Here is a 20,913-nt window from a genome sequence, read left to right as displayed (position 1 = left end):
CTTTGAACCTTGACTGACTCCTCACACACGTGTTTTTTTCAAAATAAAAATAGAAGGCGCGCGAGTGTGGAACCAGAGAGAACTTTAATTAAGAAGGCTTGAAAACATGGATTTAAAAGAAGTTGAAGACAATAGTTCAAATGCAAAAACATTTGAGAATCTTCTAGGTATAACAAATAAAAACATGAGTTTTGTTCCCGGCTAGGCCTAGGCCTGGGATGGAGGTAATAACTCCATCGTGATGGGCCATATCGGTAAACTCTCAAACTAGCTAGGCCTAGCTAGAAAGAGAGACTGAGACTATGGGTCTTGGTCCAGCCCTACTTGTAGCCCTAGGCCTAGAGCAGTAGTAGTTGTAGGCCTGTAATGCGCGATTTGATCACGCAATTTTAAAATCAACTAATGTGCTTGTGTAAAAACAATGTTCAAGCAAGGATTTCGTCCTCTTGTTGCGCAATCTGAATCAAAATAATCAATTAAAATTGCGCAAAGTATTTCAGTACAGTATGTGATGTGATAAACAATGCTTGATATTACCTTAATGTAATAATACATAATAATTTGTGTAAAATTTAACTAACTTAACCAAATAAAATGTTATAAATATTTTTAGGCCTATTTTTTATGAGACGACAAAATATGGGAAGCCATGCGACCCTCTCGCCGCTGCATAGATGCCTGGTGTTATGCACTTGTCAATTGTATGACCCACTATACGACCCCCGGGAGAGGTGCGTCATTTGTCCGATGTGCGTCATACCATTGAATACCATGACGCACCCGTGCGTCAAAAATGTGACTTACCTTTAGGTGTCCATGACGCACCCATTTTGACGCACTGTTACCATGTTGTTTATGATATGGTGGGTGGTAAAGTGACGGACATTGACACACCTTCTTCATTGATGTGACGTACCATCTAGGTTTTTTGACGCACCCCTGCGTCAGTAATTATTTGTAAATGACGCACCCATGACGCACCTCTCCCGGGGGTCGTATAGTGGGTCATACAATTGACAAGTGCATTATGATGAGCTAACGTTGCTAATTGTTTTTTTGATCATTTATTTATTATATATATTCTATAGAATGTCGGCAACAGTACAGAGACACACAGTTATCCGAAAATACAACAAACTTAAAAGATGTAGTGTTACGGTTGATTGATCACCACCAACATGTGGACAAACTATTTGAAGACTTAAATTCACTACAACAGGTACATATGTACAGTGATTCATTTACAATATCAAACTAGTTTGACAACAAATGTGATTTTCCCAAATATGGTAGTGATAAGCTTAATTATGGTAGTACCATGATGACATTATTCATCATGGGCTGCGTCACATTTTTGTCACATAAAGTTTGATAGTTTAGACAGAGCTTTAAAGACCATGTCCATGTAATCTGGCAGTATACTGCAAGTCACCCCATCACCCACAGTAGAAATATTATATGGTAGTGTTTTTTTCTTCTTGTATTAGGTTAGCAGTGGAGATAATGATGAACAAAATGAGAAACTAAGTGGTAAGTGCCTATCCTTGGTAAAAGCAATTTGCTAGCAGACCTAAAAAATTGTGTTGCCCAAGAGCTGCTCAAATCTAGGTTTGAATTTTCTATGGCTATTTTTACATTTATATTGTATTGCTCAGTAGTTTATTCCATGGTAGGTATAATAGCAAGGCTACATCATTATTTATGTAAGCCAAAACCAACCTACCAACCAATACTGTTTTTCAATTGATGGTGTTGTGAGCAACAAAACAATCTTTTTTTCCAGCCTATTTATGGAACTATGATTATAAAAGTTATTGATGTTTTCAGAAAAGCAACAAATTGAAATTTACAGACCAAATATAAATGATCCATTTATTTTTTTGTTTACATTATGTAGTTGACATGTTTGTAAGTAGCCTTCAATCACATGCTAAGTTGACAGGCACTGCAGTAGACGTGTTAGCCGCATTAAGCTATGCAAAGAACCTTCAAGCAATTGTCAATGTAACAGATGATAAAGACACTCCTCATCTTCTGAATGATACACAAAAGGTAAATGGTTAAACCATGAAGCTATAAAATTATAACTAATGCTAGATTGCTTATTTAATGCCCCTCTAGCCAATCATAGAGAGGCAGCAATATTAAGAACTTCAAAAATAATATAGCAGGAAGTTCCCCGCTATCGAGCTCGGCTTTGACAACAATCATCTTTTCCGCTTATAGGACACCCTCTATTGACTGATTTTTTGTGGAGAAACATAAATTGACAAAACTGACAAGCAATTAGAATTTAACCAATGAAATAACCCACATAAAAAACATCATACTTTAAGGGTCTTTCATACCTGTTTCTGCACGGTTGCGGTCTGGCACCGGCAAATCAAATCAAACATCAATGTTTCGTTTTCATGTGGCTATGTGCTTATTGATTGCCGCATATAGGTGCATGGAGCGGCGTGAAAACAAAACATTGTTGGATTTGATTTGCCGGCGCTACACCGGGATCGTGCCAGAACAGGTGTGACAGACCTCTTAAACATGTTCTCAGTATAATCATGGAGCTATATCTTTGTACAATACTGAACTATGTCAAAACAACCTTGGTAAAACTGGGTCTTAAATTCTCCCATTTCACATCCGTATAGTGTGACAGTAGAGAGACAACTCTGTGAATTGTGGGTTTTTTTTTTCAGCTTCAAGTAAAGGTGGTATTGAGAGGAATTCACAAACTCAATCTAATGCACTCTTTTAGCAAAGCTCATTTTATAAAAAAAATTAATTCAAAGGTATGTATGGTTGACGTTTTTTCTCAGCTGGTGGTACATTTTTAGTTTCACAATGACTTTACTTTAGCTTGTTTAAATTCCATTTTCATCTATCTATTTGACTGTCCTGATTATATAATAACAGTTCATTCTTATAGTGTGCATATAAGCAAGCTCTCAATGCGCTGTACATAAATTAAAATAGACAAGAAGTGGCAATAATTTACATAATGAAAACTTGTTTGAAATAGAAAGACTTCAACTGGGTTTTGAATAAGTTTAGAGTAGTACACTGTATGATTGAAATTGGTAAGGAATTCCACAGAGTTGGAGTTTCCACAGCAAAAGCTCCTCCACCATATGTAGATGTCCTAGTCTTAGGAACTACTAGCAGACATGGCCACCTGATCTAAGAGATACAATAGGCTGGTAAATATTTACAAGCTTATATAGGTAGACTGGTGCCAAATTGTGCTGTGCCTTGTGCGGTGCATTCAATTGTACCATATTTAATAGGACTTATGGTACCTTTATTTAGTAATAAAGAACATATTGTTTTTTTAAAATGTAGGCATCATTACCATTGGAGTTGATTTGGATTCTGCACAGAGAATCCATCATGTCTATAAACAAATTTATTACCAGTAACCTGGGGAGACAAAATGTATTTGCTGACCTCACACATGGAATAGTTAACATTGGTTTAAATCTTCCTGATGATCAAATTATAGTTGCCAGATGCACAGAAATTGTTCAAGGTATTTTTATCGAAATTCTTTTTTTAGTGGCAGGAAAAAATGTCAATAATCAATACATACAGTGAACAGTGAAAGAGTTTGTTTGCAATATCATTTGCTATTTTGTGTGTGAATGGAATGTTCTAATTATAATAGTCAAACATTTGTATTGCATGCACCACTATTGGAGTCTCAAAGCTCAAAGCTGCATTGCGAACTGTCTGTGGTGACAGTTACTTGGGGCTCACCTAGGAAAGAACACTGTTGACAACTCCTTTAGTATTTGTTTTCATCTGTAGGATTTGCTGCCTTTCTTGTTTATCATGGTTACCCTGCCAACACTGAAGAACATGTAGATGTTGCCAAAGTTGCCGTACAAAAGGTACCGTAAAATTAAACTTCTGTTAAACATCCAGTAGTGAAAATAAAGATATTTATGTTAATGATGATGATGTTGTTGGTATTGATGAGGGCTTAATGACTGTATTGGTATTATAGTGGTAACATTATAGTTTAAAGTTTAAATAATCAAAACCATTTTCAACTCTACTTATTTTTCAGGCATCAGTTGTTATTCTGGACACCATAATGACTGGTAAGAATTATTTTATAATTTGATAATATATTATGTATACTGTATATATTGTAATATAAATACAATTGAACTCCTCTTTTGAGGCAACCCCTATTCAGGGGAAACCCCTATTATGTGAAATTAATGTGTTTCAACACCATAACCAACACCTATTAAAGGAACACTTTGTTAGAACCTAAATGTGATCTGTGGAGTTCAAATGTAACTAGATATGCATTAAGCGCAGATAATAATAATAGTACTTTATATAGCGCACATATCCATTGAAAGTGCTCAATGCGCTAGCAACCACATAGTGTAGCTGATTTAGAAACCGATTTCTTTTATTGATCCATAAATATCATATTCCTCATCAGAAAAGAAGTATGATTTTAATGTTTTTAATTAATTGTATGGAGATAACTAATCATTTCAAAGACATGGAGCAACATCCAAAAAAGCATTTTTATCTCCAAACGCAAACAGTGCATGGTGTCCTATATTTTTTTTCAGATTTTATAAAGAAGAGAAAAGATTCACCCAACTCAAGCCATCTGAACATATTACAGTTGATAAGACTGTCTAAGACAGTAAACCAACAATCAAATGTAAAGTTCTTCAAGCAACAGTTACAGCAACAACTTACTGCTAGCACTGATATCATAGGTACGAACAAGTTATCTTCATATTTAAATTTCATTTCAAATAAACATTTATATTCTTCTTTTAACATCATCATCATCATTAGCTGCAGATAGGAGTATGTTACCATACGGGTTTAATCCAGAAATGGCCAGATAATAATATGTACAGCGCTTAGATATTTCTCAAAAGTTAAGTGCTTTATAAATCCAGGGTATTATTATATAAAATAGAAAACAAGTAATAAATTAATACTAATATATTTTAAAATGACTGTGAAAGTAGAGAGGAATATCATTTATTGATCATGCACTATTTATGCTATTGCTGAGTATATTATGATAGTTAAAGTGAATCATGGATCAGTAATTAATAATAATAACTCACTTTTGAACTTCACAGTGTCTCAAGCTATTTCTGATCAACATTTGTGGACTTTTTCAAAAAGCGCGTCCCAAACAACTGCCTCGTATCGTGAACTACTCTTGTTTTTTAACGAGGAAGAGATTGCAGCCATGATTAAACGATTATTAGAACATGAAGAGGTATGTAAACAATAAAATAATCACAATTTATAAAGCTCTGTCTACACTATCAAATTTTATGTGACAACAAAATGTGATGTGCCCATACATGGTCATGACAATAAAGGTTTATTTTATCTCATAATAAATTTACAACTAATTTCAAGTGTTGTTTTTTTTAGGTTAATTGGCAGGCATTACTAAGCTTCATTTCTACGTTTCTTGTTGTTTGCTCAGGTGCACCAAACCTTATTAAAGGTAGTTAGATTTTTCTGAATCTATGCCTATTTCGTCATTTATGATAGATAAATATTTTTATTAGTTTATAAAAGGAATAAGCGTAATTCGACAAGTAACTCGCAAAAAACATTGGCAGTGATCTAGTCAGACTGCTGATTAGTTATGATTATCTTGTCCAGTGGCGTAACACAGAGCCAAAGGCCCTTGTTTAGTACTCCTAAGGGACCCTCCAACACTGGGTAGTTGCATTGAGGTTTCTCACCCCTAAAGGTTGCTTCATACTAGGCCGCAACACGCAACGCAAGCGTGTTGACCAATGGCAAGCGTCAGTTTGAGTAATCCATCGCTTCTGATTGGTCAACTCACTTAAGATACGTCCTTGTGTTGCGTCTCTAGTAGAAACCAAGCATTAGCTCTGGGTTTAACCAGTGAGCGTTCATAGCCGTTACACCATTGACCTCGTCAGAACAGCCCAGCCAAATACATGTCATTTTAAAAATTGTTTTCAGGTTTGATTGACAACTTCTTGACAATAGCTATTGAAGAAATGGATCAGGATTTCCTCATTATAGCCCTATTGTTAGCCAGACAAGCTGCTGCAGAAGGACCTCAAATTTTTACATCGTACCCACAGTGGTTTAAGGTTTGAGGATTTTTAAAAGATCAAATTCTAGACTAACCAAAATTGAACCTCGTGTCAGTTTTAGTAATTTTTCTTGCGGAAAAGTATTATATAATGCATATTAATAATAATTCAAAGGAACAATCAATTTTATGTAGGAAAATACTATTTTTATTATGAATAATAATACCCAGTTATCTATTGTAAGTCATTAAAAATCAGTAAAATTCCTATCTTATTATAACATTTCTCGGTTCATACTAATCCACGGCCGGCAGGGCCCGGTAGGGTTGTATTATATAAATGTTATCAAGTACATACTAACATTATGTCTAATGTTATTGTGATATTTAACAGTACGTTTTATACATATATTAGGTTAATGTAAAAAACTGTCAAAATACTTATTAGGTTTATTTCGAAATTGAAGACCGCCCTCTGTGATAAGTGATGTTTTGCATTCGAAGCTAATGATTGACATGTTTAGAAATAAAAGTTTAACTGATTTTAACTTTTTTTTTTCATGACACTCGTTTAAAATCGAAACTATGTTTTTTGCTGTATCTTACAGAACACCTTTGGTGATGGTAGTGTCTACATTACTTCTAAAAAATCCTTCATGTTTCTGATGAAGATTTTGACATCGATTGTACCATTTGAGCCTGCTTACACCCTAAAGGTTAAGAAATGTGAATTTTATTTAACCTTTGACATGGTATGACCTCTTGTGAAAAGCAATACTGTAGTCCTCAATATATTTATAGTATAGCTACACTCAGAATGGAGTTCGGGAGTTAGGGACTTTAAGAAGGCCCCTGAATATCAACTGGCGTTTGTGCAGCTGGAGAGGTTACTCTCTGTAAATAAAGTTGAAATTTAAAAAAAGAATCAAAGGAACAGCTTATAGTTCATAGTTTTCCAAAAAAAACTGATTACTGTGCTATGACTTGAAACTACACATGTGCAAGATTTATTATTTATCATTGTAAATCTGTCACTCTCTTTTAGGCACACATTCAAAAGCCTCCACAGACCTTTGCTAAGTGTCAAGACCTTCTATGCGACTACGTCTTGTTAGCTAAAACAAGGCTTGCAGATCTTAAGGTATTGCATCACTGCATTTTCTTACATCTTAAGTCCTGTAAACTCTAAGCATGGTATAAAGCACTGTTTACACTATCAAACTAGTTTGACAAAAAAGTGTCATGTGCCCAAATATGGTAGTGATATGGCCAAATATGGTAGTGATATGACATCAACCTGTCCATATTATATGGTATCAATTTGTAATAAATAAAAATTGCAACGTATAATGGAGGCAGTGCTTTTCTTTCATTTAGGAAACATTGGAACAGTCTGACACGAGTGAATCTAAAGAATTGAAAACAAAAGAGGTTTGTTTAAAATATTTATTCAAAAAGCCTTCAAATATTGAGAGAAAAGAAGAAAAACTATAAAATCTATAGAAAAACAGAATACATTATTTTTTCTTATTTATTAATTTATAACTAATTATACACAGCACTGAGAAGTGCAGTATACAGTAGCAACAAATATCTCTGTGTGGTTACAAGCTGATCTATGCTATGATAACTTAAATAACTACACCAAATGTGTATAAAAATTACAATAGGTAAACTCGAAATGTCAATAATATACAACTATTTTACAGTTACACAAACAAGCCGAGGCAGATGTTGAACAAGCCATTGGCGTGTTCGAGGCCACCAATCAGATTCCTCATAGTATTATTCAAGCAAGGTAATTGTATGTTTTTGTTGATAGCTTTCTGTTTCTCATTTTTGTCACCCCACGACGTTCATGAACACGTTTTAATTGTTTGTATATGTTAATTGATATTAGTCATTATGTTTATTCTTGGTAGCATTTTCAAGTACCCCTATTTTATGGGTCGGTTTCTACCAGTTCTGTTAACTCCACGAATGGTAAAGGATTTTTGTTGTTTATACTGTTAAAGATGTATTGTCCCCCAAAAACATGAAAAATGAAGATTAATTAAATCAGACTTTGAATATGTTATTTTGTAGTTTTAATAAAGTTAATCACTTCAATAGAAAAAAAATAATGTTTTCACTTATAAATTGACAAAATAAATGTTCAAATTCAACCAAAAATTCATTGGCTGGCAGCCAATTTGACCATTTTTTGCTTTAAATTACAGTTTTTTCAGGTAAATACATTTTTTTCGATCCAATTTTTTGTCAAAGTGGATCCCTATTATGTTACATTGAAATGACATATTCAACAAAAATTTTGTTAAGAATTATTTTTTCAGGGGGACAATACATCTTTAACTGTTTCAAATTGTATAGCGTATTTATTGACTTATATTACATAATGTTTGTATAGTGTGTTGGATACAACCTTCTAAAAATTATATTTTTATTCCAGTTACCGGATGTTCCAGATTCGAGGATGAAATTAATAGAAATGTTGAAAGAGTAAAGTAGTTCTTCTTTTTTGTTGTCAGATATTGTTTCAGTTAACTTGAAAAAAAAAATTGTATGTGCCCTCATTCATTCTGGGATTTTTTTTTTCATCTAATTTTCTGAATAAATTTAAATTGGCCACTATCTAATTTAATTTTTTCTGTTTTTAATTGAAGTCTAGGAAAGATTCCAGTTAAAATGATGGAAAAGTATAAAAAGGCTTGTGATAAGGAACTTAATTCTCTACTGGAAGGTACTGTTATGTTCGTTTCTTCTAAAAATCAAAATCTAATTTTACAAGTATTACCGTCACATTCTACAATGACTAGAGCACATTTGTTAGAACTGTCCTGATTAATGTACATAAGTCCAATTTATGAAAAACAGTAATGTATGCATTTTTATTATCTACAGAAATAGCTAATATTGACTCTCGTTTGCATTCTTAACATATTTTAAAATAATTAAATATGAGGTGTCAGCAGAGAAGATGATAATCCTGTAGATAGAGGAATGATAAATTCAAATTATTACGTTTTTGTTCTTTTTTAGGTATAGATATGGAGGAGGATGACTGTGAAATGTTTGAGCCTATGGATGCACTTAAACAAAGTTTGGACAATTTAGTAAAAGCTGTCAATGAATTTGAAACAAATAAAGAAAGTAAGTCAATTTGATTAATTTGAATTAATTGTAAGTTATGCTATTGTTAATAATGGGTTTAAATGATGTTAAAGGTGTGAATGATGCCAGCGGTGGTGTAACACAGAGGGCAAAGCACTCCAACGCTGGGTAGTTGTATTGGGGATGCTTAAGCTCTGAAGTCCCTGGATTTAGCCACTGAGCGCTCATATCCATTACCATGCTGCTGAATGACAGAGGCTTTTGAAGTAGATGATATTAGTTGATTTATAGGCTTGGTTGAATTGCTTCTAGAATTAGTGGTAGTAGAGATTAGGCAGATTTTTATTATATGTGCGCTTTTTTGTTCTACAGGTTTTAACCGTCATCTTGCAATCATATCAGAAAGACTTCAAACTGTTCTCTGTAGTGAATTCACACCTTCTGACCTTTCAACTGCAGATGAACTTTTGACCCTTGACTTGCAAGCGCCTTCACTGACACAACTTCAAGTTGAGGTAATTTCAAACTTGTAGATACTAATAAATGTCATTCATTTTTTATAATTTATGTATTTGTCTCCGACAGTTTTGTTAAATGAACATAGGAACCACAGTCCCCGCAAAGGTCTGGTTATACAATTCAAATCAAATTTATTCACCTCCCTTAGGAGAAAACATACATTTTAATTTATGTATTTGATATATTGAACCATATTATAACATCCTGGTTCTTATAAATCTAATGTTTTTCAGACGACAGAGGTACTATTAAATGGTTTTTGTAAAGCCTGCATGCAGAGACCTGAAGTGACTGTGCATTGGGCAGACAATTTTGTATCGATGCTAAGCCAGTTTCAACTAGTTCTAAAATCATTGATGATAAGACTATGTATAGTACTAACACATCAGGAGAGTCAACTACAGAAATCACATATTGGTCCTATGTCTATTCTGTTAGTTCATATTCATCTGAAACAGGATTTTCTTCCTCTGGTAACCATAACAGTTCATGGAAAGAGTAGTGATTCCAGTTGCGACCAGTTTCTTCCGGTTTTAACCAGACTACTCAGCACCAACACAGGTGATAAGATGAAATTTATGTTGCAGCTTTCCTCGACAATGATTCGGTATTTATTGGATCTAAATAAATTAAGTGGACTCTCAACACAATGTTGTCTTCCGGATGTTTTAATTGAAAAGTTTTTATATCTAGTACCAAGACTGTACCCAGAGTTAAGATATGCAAATGAAAATACTACTGATGATGAAATTGAACAGCTGTTTTTATCACATGATTTTAAAGAATATGTTGGAAGACACTCAATAAAGTTTGCGTTAAGTCAGTGGATATGTAATGAGCTATCTGTACAGCCTCACCTTGACTGCATCTCATATCTTGAACGAAAAGAATACTACAGATGGGTTGTAAACGAACAGTTTGGTGGTGATACTGAAATATGTTCATTGATTTTCACTGAACTAGTCGAATACAGTAAGAACTATGGAGTTCAATCAGGTCTGTATGTCCATAATGGATGCATCCATCATCTTCGAGAGAAATCCAAAAGTGCAACAAGTCAAAATGGCAGCCAAGGTGAAATTCTACAACTACTTCAGGAAGTGTGCCAGACATTTGTTTCCAGTAGATTTGTAAAACCTGCTGACAATTTAGGCTGGATGATGGCTGCAATTCAGAAAAGATTGGGAAACAATGGGAATGACCCTCTTGAAGTTGCCTGCATTATGAATATTGTTACCAGCCTGCCAGCTCACTTACTGGTGACCAACACACCTGGCTGTCCGCCTGCTTCAAATACCTTGAAAGCTTTCAATAACTTTATAAACATCCACTTAGTAAGTTTAATCTAAATCATGTTTTTTATGATTGTTTGGACTTTTTAGGACAGAAGTACACACAAGCCTTTTTACAATTATAATAGTTCTTTCAGACAGACTTATTTGTAAGACAAGGAGAAATATTATAATAGGGAGCTTTTGCTGTTGTTGTGTTGAGGTGTTGAGTGAGAAAGCATCCCAACTCTCCCTGCATGCGCACAATGAATCAAAAGCAACTCTTGTAACCAATTGACATTAGCTTTGTAAAAAGTTTTCTTATTCTACCATTTTTTGTGATTTTGTTTTGACAGGGGCAAAATCTGATGGAAACTACATGTTCTCTTCCTCTTCATATGACATTATATTTTGCACGGGTAAGTAAATGTAAATAACAGGATAGTCTATCACAGGCTAATCATACAGTTTCAAAGAACCATTAATTATAGTACTAATACTTAAATATTTTGAATATATTCCAGGTGCTTTGTCATTTAAATTCTACCTGCATACTTCAACTAAAGAAGGAATGTCCTTTATTAATGTCTTCATTATTGGTAAGTTTGTACATTTGACTTTTTATGGAATTTAGTTGCCAGATCCAGAAGGTTTGGACATCTAAATTTGCTCAAGTTTATCATTTTTATATGTATAAGTATTTAAAATTGCAATTTTAAAAAACATAGTTTTAATTTTTAGGTACATTCCAAGAAGCTTCCAAAGTTTTCCAAGTCACAGAATTTGTCGGAACTGTTAAAGAATTTCAGTTTTTTGCAAGATCATGCAGCTGAAGCAGTATCGTCTGATTCACGCCCTCTACAGTTTACGCTATCTCAAGATCAAGATCTGTGGTTGCTTAGTGTAGCATTATTTTCACTAAAGAAACATAATCTTTATAAACAGTTACACAGACTTTTGAACTCAAAAAAGGTGTGAAATGTACTGCATACAGATTTGGCTGGATACTATTGTCAAAATACTGTCTTTGAAGAAGCCTTACTTTTAATAAACATAAGTAAAGCCCATAGCGCACACTTTTTATAGTCTAAACACTACAAAGCCATAGCAGGTTGTTTGCAGAAAACCCTGTTTTTCCTGTGTGTCCTTTTCAATTAATTAAATAGGCCTAAATAGCCTAACTCCCCTGGCCATGAGTTCGCACTATGAGTAAAACTAAGTGTTGTGCGCTCCCCTAGACTGTTTGTTGGCCTACAGTGACCAAATGTTTATTCCTTGAGCATCCAAACACTAACATACCACTTGTGTGTGTTTCCAAATACTACTAATCACTTCACCATTATTGGTTTAATTGCTATTCTAGGTTTTACAGTATTTATTTGAACTATCAATTGCTGATGTGGCACATTCCATTTTTAATGGAGGGTTAGTTTCATCCTCTCTACAACTTGCACAAAATATTCTGGAAATTCATCTCGAGAGTATGAAAATACTTACAGGTAAATTATGCAATTAAAAAACTTTTTTACTGCAATGACTTTAGCTTGTTTGAGGCAGTTTGCTAAATAATAATAAACAGGTTTAAGAGTAAACAAAATGTAGAGATACAGTACTGCAGTAACTGCAGTAGAATAATTCCATAAAGCTAATCAATGAATTGTTTCAATTGTTTGATTTTAGAGGATTCTATTCTTGAAACTTGTGTTGCACCACAGACTGTTGTACAGCTTATGCCGATTGCATTATTCAGGTAAATTATTAGTCTAGAAATAATTTTAACTTATCTCACCAGCTTCCTATATGGTAGTACAACTTGCGTATGATTTAGGGTAGAATTGTTGTTTCAATGTATGCTTTAAATATTGTCTGGAACTGATATAGTAAAGCATCTACATATCCACAGTACAGCACACGTTGAGACCTATTTTGAGTAGTAGACCATTAACAAGTTCAAAAGTGTTGTAATATAAACCTGCTCCAGGTCAAGACAGTAGGCCTACACAAGATGACATACAACAGGTTATATAATAGGCAGCTCTCTCTTACAACTCATACCTTCTCAAATGCCAGTCCTATCGCTTACCATTCCAGTCCTGCCTCACTCTACTAATTTCTATAGTGCATAATCGGAAGCTTTAGATTTGCAACAACTAAGGATCTGAAAGTCATGCATGTTGTCTCACATGAACCTAGAATCTGCCAAAACTATGCAGAGGAAGTGTGGGAAGTCCTATCATGCAATGACTTCCTAGCTCCTTATTAATTACAGACAATCTTTTGCAGAGTTTATTTGAATGGATCGACATCATTTTGGAAGGATCAGGTAAATAAGCCATGTGTTCTTCAAACTGTACTGGTCCAACATCACAAATTAGTGAAGCTATACACCAATGTGAATCAAGGCCTTTTCAATGCAGCTAAAGTAAGATACATTCTGTAGTGCTGTAACTCTTTTTTGCAGTATGCATTGACACTTATTTAACTTAATATTAAAGTGTATTTTAGATTTAACATAAAATATAAAGAATGAAAATTGAGAGTAAACATTTGCGCATATTTAAAACTATTCTGTCATAATTCTATTTATCCTTAGGGGATCTCCTTGAATTTCATGACCAGTTGCTTCAAGTTTGTCAAAGATTTAATATCAAAGAGTCATCATCATATACTGCAGAGTTTGAATCCAGAAATTCTTAAGAATGCAACACCAGAGATTCAAAGTGAAATTGTGAAATTACTATCATAGTAAATTGTTACTGTGTGAGGTAAAAATTATATTAAATTGTTGTTACATTTATAATTTTACATTGTAATGTATTAGAAAAGAATAATCCTTTGAATAAAGATATTCTTTCAAAAACTGTTTAATCTTAATTGATTTGTGTTAGCCGACACAACACTTAATCGTAATGGACTTTTTTTTTAAAGACTTCCAGACCAAATACTGTAGTAGGTTTTTACTGGGTAATAATGTGAAAACATCATTTGAACATAAACATATTATGTATATAGAATTCGCACTATATTAATGAATACATTATTATTAATTAACCCTGTCTCAATGAGCAGAGGTTTTATGAAAAGCATGTTGGGATGCAAGTTTTGGATATATACTATATTACACCTTTTCACAATGAGCAAATACATATAACAAGAAATATTTCTTACAAAAAATGCCGCTCGACTGGTTTAATCGTTTTTTTGTCATTAAATAATGTTATAGTACAGCTGCTACCTTACTCACTTATGTACCATACTCACTTATAATCAAGCAATTCTTCATCTATACACACCTAGGATATACACCATTCACCAAAATTATTTATTAAGAAGGAGCGACTCATATTCAATGATAAATGCCTACGTTGACAGCCAGTCTTACAGACTAGACTAGACTAAGTGTCTGCATATATCTCGTAGACTCTCTTCTCCCAGTCCGAGTTTCCAAATTGTTTCAGTCGTAGTAAACAATAATCTACTGCTTGGTAACTGTTTCTTCTGACTCTGTTCTCTAGGGGATTACTACCTAAAGGAGCGGCACGAAAACACAATACTGTACAGTAATCCTATTTATAATCAAATAAAACAAATTCAATTTATTTACATAATATCATTCAAAACATTTTCAGATACAGTAACAGGGAGAGAAAAAAGTAGTTTGCATACATCTTTACCTAATCATTTATTCAATCATTGAGTACTGTATAAAGTATTGAATATTAATTGAACTAAAAAAATAAAGTATTTACTTCAATTCATTTACTAGAACAACAATAAGCTCTTTATTTTTGTTGGTAATGTAAAGTGTAAAGATATCTGTAAAATCATTTTCCTCGCCCTCTACTGGCACTCCTGCCCCTTCCACCTCCTCTACTGGCACTCCCACCCCTTCCACCTCCTCTACTGGCACTTCCGCCCCTTCCACCTCCTCTACTGGCACTCCCGCCCCTTCCACCTCCTCTACTGGCACTCCCGCCCCTTCCACCTCCTCCACTGGCACCCTTTCCTTCACCTCTACCCCTTCCACCACCACTTGCACCCCTTCCACCACCACTTGCACCCCTTCCACCACCACTAGCACCCTTTCCACCACCTCCACCCCTTCCACATCCACCACTTCCAACACCACTGGCACCCTTTCCACCACCACCTCCACCCCTTCCTCCTCCACTGGCACCCATTCCTCCACCCCTTCCTCCTCCACTGGCACCCCTTCCCCCTCCACTGGCACCCATTCCTCCACCCCTTCCCCCTCCACTGGCACCCTTTCCTCCTCCACTGGCACCCCTTCCACCACTATTGGAACCTCTTCCGTGACCTCCACTGGCTATCTTTTCACCACTTTTACTTGCACCCCTTCCATGACCACCACTGGTATCCCTTCCACCTCCACTGGCTCTTCCATGACCTCCACTAGCAATCCTTCCTCTACCACCTGTGTCAGCTTTTCCACTATTTTGTGAAGTTCTTCCACCAACCCCTGAACCTCCACCTTTGTTCATAACCCTATGTGTGCCCTTTTGCACCACCACCACCCTTGGCACCACTTTGATTTCCTGGACAACAACCACTCTGTTTATTAAAGTGTTTACTTTCTGTGTCATATCCTGTCTTTTATTACCAATATTGTGTGTTGTTCTTGGTGATTCTCTGATAGATTCATGCCCTTCTTCAGCACTTGATCCCCATATACCATCTTTGTTAATTCTGGATCTATTAGCTTGAGAGCCATAGTCACCGGGCAGGCTATTAGATTGACTGTTAACTCTTCTTGCAGCCCATAGGTTTACTTCCTGTGTCATATCCTGTCTTTTATTACCATTATTATGTGCTGTTCTTGGTGATTCTCTGATAGATTCATTTCCTTCTTTAGCACTTGATCCCCATATACCATCTTTGTTTATTCTGGATCTATTAGCTTGAGAGCCATAGTCACCTTGCATGCTACTAAATTGACTGTTAACTCTTCTTGCAGCCCATAGGTTTACTTCCTGTGTCATATCCTGTCTTTTATAACCAATATTATGTGTTGTTCTTGGTGATTCTCTGATAGATTCATGCCCTTCTTCAGTATTTCTTGATCCCCATATACCATCTTTGTTTATTCTGGATCTATTAGCTTGAGAGCCATAGTCACCTGGCAGGCTATTAAATTGACTGTTAACTCTTCTTGTAGCCCATAGGTTTTCTCTAGCACCTTCTTTTTGTTTGTCGAGACATTCAGTTTCTTCTGCATTTTTTGAATCTATGTTAATGCCATATCCAGAATTAGAATGCTCCACCACAGTGTAATACATAAAAGACAATAATTGAAACTCATCCTCAAGAACCTTGCTGTTATTTACAAATTCAAGTGCCTTTTCTGGGTTTTGAAATGTTTTAAGACAGTTATAGATCTGGTGTAAAAATGATCCATTGTACAATACAGACACATCATTTGTTGAAAAGGGATTTGATAAGAAAGCATTCAAATGTGAAATATACTTCAAGACACTCTGCCATTGGGCGAACATGTTGCTGGCGTTCAAATCAAAATTCCCTTCTCTCTGCATAAATTTCACTCGTGTTTCACTAAATCTATTTTGTATCCAGTTATTACTATCTTCTCCGTAGCCTTGTTTGAACTGCTGGTCATGTAACTGTTTTATGGCACTGCTTTTTACCAATCCAAGAAGCAAAGCAAGAATGTGCCTCCAGCCTACATCCGGTTTTGCATGTTTTATCCAGTACAAAATAGAAGCAATTGGGACTTGGAATTCTCTTTTTATGTTGTGCAGATCTTCTGAATTTAACATTAAACAATCCATAAACAATTGCTTGCTCTGTGTTTTGTCAAGTTCTCGAATATTGTGAATGCTGAATGCACAATATTTTGGAGAAACCTGTGTACAATTAACTTCCCCACCTTGTCTGTCGTACTCGTCAATTGTAGGGTTTTCACTGCAGTCATTCTCATGAATAAAACCATAGATCATTTGTCTTATTGGCAAGCTAATTATATTTGAACTTGCGTGATGTGAGTTCTCAATAAAGTTCGGCAGAAAGCATTTTTTCATCAGCTGTGCATCAAGTGAATCTGATGGAAGTGACCAACTACGGAACTCTGTAATGAACCAGAGTGGAAGATCATAATTCTGCCACAGGAGGCACTCTTCTTGATTTATTTCTTGGGTTTCAAAGTATGTAGCATATTCTGATGTACTATTTACAGTGTACATTTCCATTGATGTTTGTATTTTATTTTGTAACTTGTCTGTATGCTGGTGGTGTTCAAGCTTTAAAGAAGCTTCTATAGCATCATCTGGTGAGTCAAAAGCAGCAAGCCAATGTATCAACTCTTTCAGTTTCATACCTACAAAATGATCAATATAATCATTGCCTTGCAGTGTTCCAAAGAGGGGGAGTAAACTCTTCTTCAGTTTAAAATGCTTACAGAATCTATCAACGTGGAAGATTTTGCATGTCAGAAAACTGCTTTTGAATTGTGAGGTGTGTTGTAGCTGATGAAAGTTAAATCCTTTCAAGTTGATAAAACCACCAGTAAGGTCTGTTACATAGAAATCGCTGTCATTCGAAAGAACTGGACATTGGTAAGCATTTGCTAAAGCAGAGATTTCACTGTCTGCTTCAAAATCACACTGTGCATAGTTTACCCCACTATCTGTTAGTGCTTGACGAAAGACATCAATTGCAAAGACCGGGAGTACAACACCCTGACCACCTGCAGCGAGTGAAAGAGCCATACGTACACGATCCTTATGTCTGTCCTTCATGGTACTGAACTTCTTTCCATCGGGATCTAAGGCACCATCCATAAGGATAAACGGCTCAATCCCACATTTTCCGAGGTTTGCCATAAATGTTTGGCATACGCCGTAAAAGACGAGGTTCTCTCCACCATGTTTCATATCCAGCTCAGCATTTAGATACAGATGATACAACAAACTGTAGCCATCTATAACTAACTTGGTATCTTGAAGACTGCAGGTTTCTGTTAGAAAACGATGCTCATCAAGAAACGTTGTTAAACCTTTGATCCCCATCTTGGCTGTGGGATGCTTTCAATACAATACAGTGTGTATTATAGCCTATTCCATTTCTGTTTTTAAAGATAAATTTGTTTACGCAGTCAGTAAACCTAAATATAGCATATGTTATTTTTAAAAACAACATGAAAGGGGCGGTCGCAAGAATATTTTAAGGGGGTTTTATATTTATTATTTTTTTCCTATCCAATTAAGGCAGAAATCATCATCATCTCTCAACTATTGAAAAAAACATGTTCTTGAAAGACCTCTAACCGAGGGCTCCAACATTTCGTTTGGTAAACGCTGTTTACACATATTATTTAATCTCTCTGCATGCTCATATAGCGCCCTCTATTATGTGCCATATTATGTCATAATTATTCTAATTAATTATTTTATTTAATTGTGATTCATGGTTGTGAAGATATGATTACAAACGTGATTTCGTTAAATCGTGCGTAGACCGCGTAATTTTTTATTGCGCACCATGAAAACATAACCACATCGATTCCTGGCCATAAGGAATATACTGTGAAAAATTGACTTAGCTAGATTAAACCGATATCAAGATAAGGTCAGAAAGCGATAAAACGCATAGTGATACCGGACCGACAGACCGACCGACCGACATAGTGAACTATAGAGTCGCGTCCACACGACTAAAAATACACTGACCGGTATTGTTGACTGCTGGTTAATTTTATGCTGCAGTTTGTCAATTTACATATTAAGGCCTCAATTAACGTTAATCGTTATTAATGTGATCTAAATTTTAATTTAGTGGCAGAAAAAACATTTAGTATGAAATTAAGGGTGTTGCCCGGGCATTTGGGGCAACACCGGCCCTGCGTCCGCCCAAAGTGCAACCCCCAGGGCCAACTCTATAGCTCACTATGTCGGTCGGTCGGTAAACACTAAATCAAATTTGCGCACGCAACTGGACCAGCCATGTAATGGCCTTGTTATTCATAATTTACCTGTAATGTTGTAACAGATGTTCTCTAAACGCCTAGTTTGTCACAGTGTAGATACAGTTATTGTATGTACTTAGCTTGTAGATACAGTAGTACTGATGCAGTACAGACAGTACTTACTAGATTCTAAACAAGACCCAAGACTGACTAGGCCCAATAATAATAAATCAATAATTAAATACAGTGTTATCAATTTTGTAGTCCATCAATTATGATCCAGCAGACAAATCACCGGGCACGTGCTTTTTCCATACGACGGAATTTCGACTGAATAAGAAGGGCTTGCATGCCTGACTGATTCATGCAGGCTTGAATGATCGACTGACTGATTAAAAAAAAAGGGCAAACAACACTATAAAAATCATTATGAAGTACTAAATATATTCATTTTCTGGCAAATATAGAGAGTAAGTAAGTCACGCCTAGTCGAGTCCTTGTTTCAATGTTAAACAAAAAAATGTGCGGAAACTAATCAAAAACTAATTCTTGCATAGGCCTACTAGTCCAGTAAAATTATGGTCGAACCTAGAAATATTGCAACATAGCATTAGCATAAATTCAAAATGGCCGCCATTTGCTATTTTAAAGCCCCATCATATCTCCTTAACGGTAGATTTAGAGCACCTAAGTGCATTACGAGTAGACATAAATGCGACATTAACTTCCTAATTAACACATTTAAATTACCGAATGACGTAACTATGACGTCATATGAATACGATTTGTTTTGAACAACAGTAAAATTAATTCATAGTGCCTCAGACCTTTTTCAGTGCGCGATCGCCTTCGACGCGCAGCAGCGGTGTTTATGCATCCAACTGTTTCGGATTCGTCCACTCTTAGCGAGGGTTGTCAACGTTATTAATAATACAAAATCGAGCCTATAGGGGATAGGAGTAGGCTAAGCCTAAATATATATAATAAATAATAAATCGTCGAATTCAGTAACCATATTTTTAAATTCTTTGGTATGGTATTCTGCACAGCATGTTAATCGTGGAGTCACTTCCCCACGTATAAATGGATTGGTACCTTGAACAATGTCGTATCGTACACTGAAGCCTAGCATCAGAAAGGACAATTTAAAATCATGAATTCAATAATGTAGTACACTGATTTGAGTTAATAGATGGACGAGAAGTATTATGAATATGTCAACGTTCATTAATATAACTTATATATACAATACATAATGTTTTTAAATACAATTTTACACAATACCTGACAGTGACAGACCATGGAGTAATGGACAGACACACCTCCAACAAGAGAAGCGGGAAATCGAAACGGAATGCGCTATGGTAAAGAAAGGCTTTTCCAAAGCTCCTGTAAGGCTTTTCCTGATCAGACCACATAATTAAAAGGGCTGTGCCGGTTACAAATTTTGCCCAATCAAATTTTTTCTTATATAGATAGACAGCAAATTGTATTCCGAATCGATTGATAATTAATATTACAGCATAACGTGATTACTTTTATTCTGAGGGCGCTACAGATCTTTGAAGTACAGAGCCATTGCTCTGTTGAAGTAGAAAGTGCCTCCAATAATATGTAAAAAACAGAAATTCACGCTGAGTACAACAGTGTATATTTTGCCGTCTGCCGATGGTTCAACCCGTTTACTGCACTTATAATTGGTGACATCTTATAGGTGTTATCAAATCAAACATTTTGGTAGGTTGTATAACTTTATTGGATACTTATGAGAATTTCTAGAACAGAAAAACAGCCATTTTTATCATTTTTCGTAATCAAGAGTGGCGCGTCCCCGTTTATGTGACTCAAAACAAATCGTATTGGGGAATGCATTCCTTGTTCATGATATGATAGTTTCAAGTTTGTCAAAGATTTAATATTAAATAGTCATCATCATATACTGCAGTTTGAATCTTTGTAAAAAAAATAATCCTTTGAATGAAGATATTCTTCCAAAAACTGTT

General features: G+C 35.3%; 2 protein-coding genes across 2 annotated transcripts; one reads left to right on the top strand and one right to left on the bottom strand.

Annotated features, from left to right (window-relative positions):
- Nucleotides 1-56: 56 nt before the first annotated feature.
- LOC144850043 (Fanconi anemia group A protein homolog) lies at nucleotides 57-13,831 on the top strand. Its single transcript, XM_078707217.1, has 29 exons — nucleotides 57-167; nucleotides 1,089-1,219; nucleotides 1,488-1,530; nucleotides 1,898-2,052; nucleotides 2,697-2,789; nucleotides 3,340-3,526; nucleotides 3,805-3,887; nucleotides 4,067-4,100; nucleotides 4,593-4,745; nucleotides 5,124-5,266; nucleotides 5,428-5,503; nucleotides 5,995-6,128; nucleotides 6,679-6,786; nucleotides 7,116-7,211; nucleotides 7,448-7,501; nucleotides 7,780-7,868; nucleotides 7,993-8,053; nucleotides 8,520-8,569; nucleotides 8,734-8,810; nucleotides 9,110-9,220; nucleotides 9,554-9,696; nucleotides 9,934-11,034; nucleotides 11,328-11,390; nucleotides 11,496-11,570; nucleotides 11,713-11,943; nucleotides 12,335-12,470; nucleotides 12,652-12,721; nucleotides 13,255-13,393; nucleotides 13,565-13,831. Exons 1-29 carry the CDS (start codon nucleotides 107-109, stop codon nucleotides 13,715-13,717), a joined length of 4,050 nt encoding a protein of 1,349 aa, XP_078563343.1. The 5' UTR covers nucleotides 57-106; the 3' UTR covers nucleotides 13,718-13,831.
- A 964-nt stretch (nucleotides 13,832-14,795) lies between these two features.
- On the bottom strand, nucleotides 14,796-19,104 carry LOC144851001 (single-strand DNA endonuclease ASTE1-like). The gene is made up of 2 exons (XM_078708524.1): nucleotides 18,977-19,104; nucleotides 14,796-18,070 (listed from the first exon to the last, which is right to left on the bottom strand). Exon 2 carries the CDS (start codon nucleotides 18,012-18,014, stop codon nucleotides 14,796-14,798), a length of 3,219 nt encoding a protein of 1,072 aa, XP_078564650.1. The 5' UTR covers nucleotides 18,015-18,070; nucleotides 18,977-19,104.
- Between the last annotated feature and the right edge of the window lie 1,809 nt (nucleotides 19,105-20,913).

The sequence above is a fragment of the Antedon bifida genome, chromosome 8 (genome assembly GCF_963402885.1).
Source record: "Antedon bifida chromosome 8, ecAntBifi1.1, whole genome shotgun sequence".
Lineage (NCBI taxonomy): Eukaryota > Metazoa > Echinodermata > Crinoidea > Comatulida > Antedonidae > Antedon > Antedon bifida.
Note: the sequence above shows the minus strand (reverse complement) of the source record. Positions and strands in the feature narration are given on the sequence as shown.

Bases quoted from the DNA above. Each gene is read 5' to 3' on its own strand.
- LOC144850043 (XM_078707217.1), top strand. From the start codon at position 107: ATGGATTTAAAAGAAGTTGAAGACAATAGTTCAAATGCAAAAACATTT. The intron at 7,869-7,992 runs GTAATTGTATGT...TATTCTTGGTAG, and splicing joins CATAGTATTATTCAAGCAAG to CATTTTCAAGTACCCCTATT. The intron at 9,697-9,933 runs GTAATTTCAAAC...AATGTTTTTCAG, and splicing joins TGACACAACTTCAAGTTGAG to ACGACAGAGGTACTATTAAA.
- LOC144851001 (XM_078708524.1), bottom strand. From the start codon at position 18,014: ATGGGGATCAAAGGTTTAACAACGTTTCTTGATGAGCATCGTTTTCTA.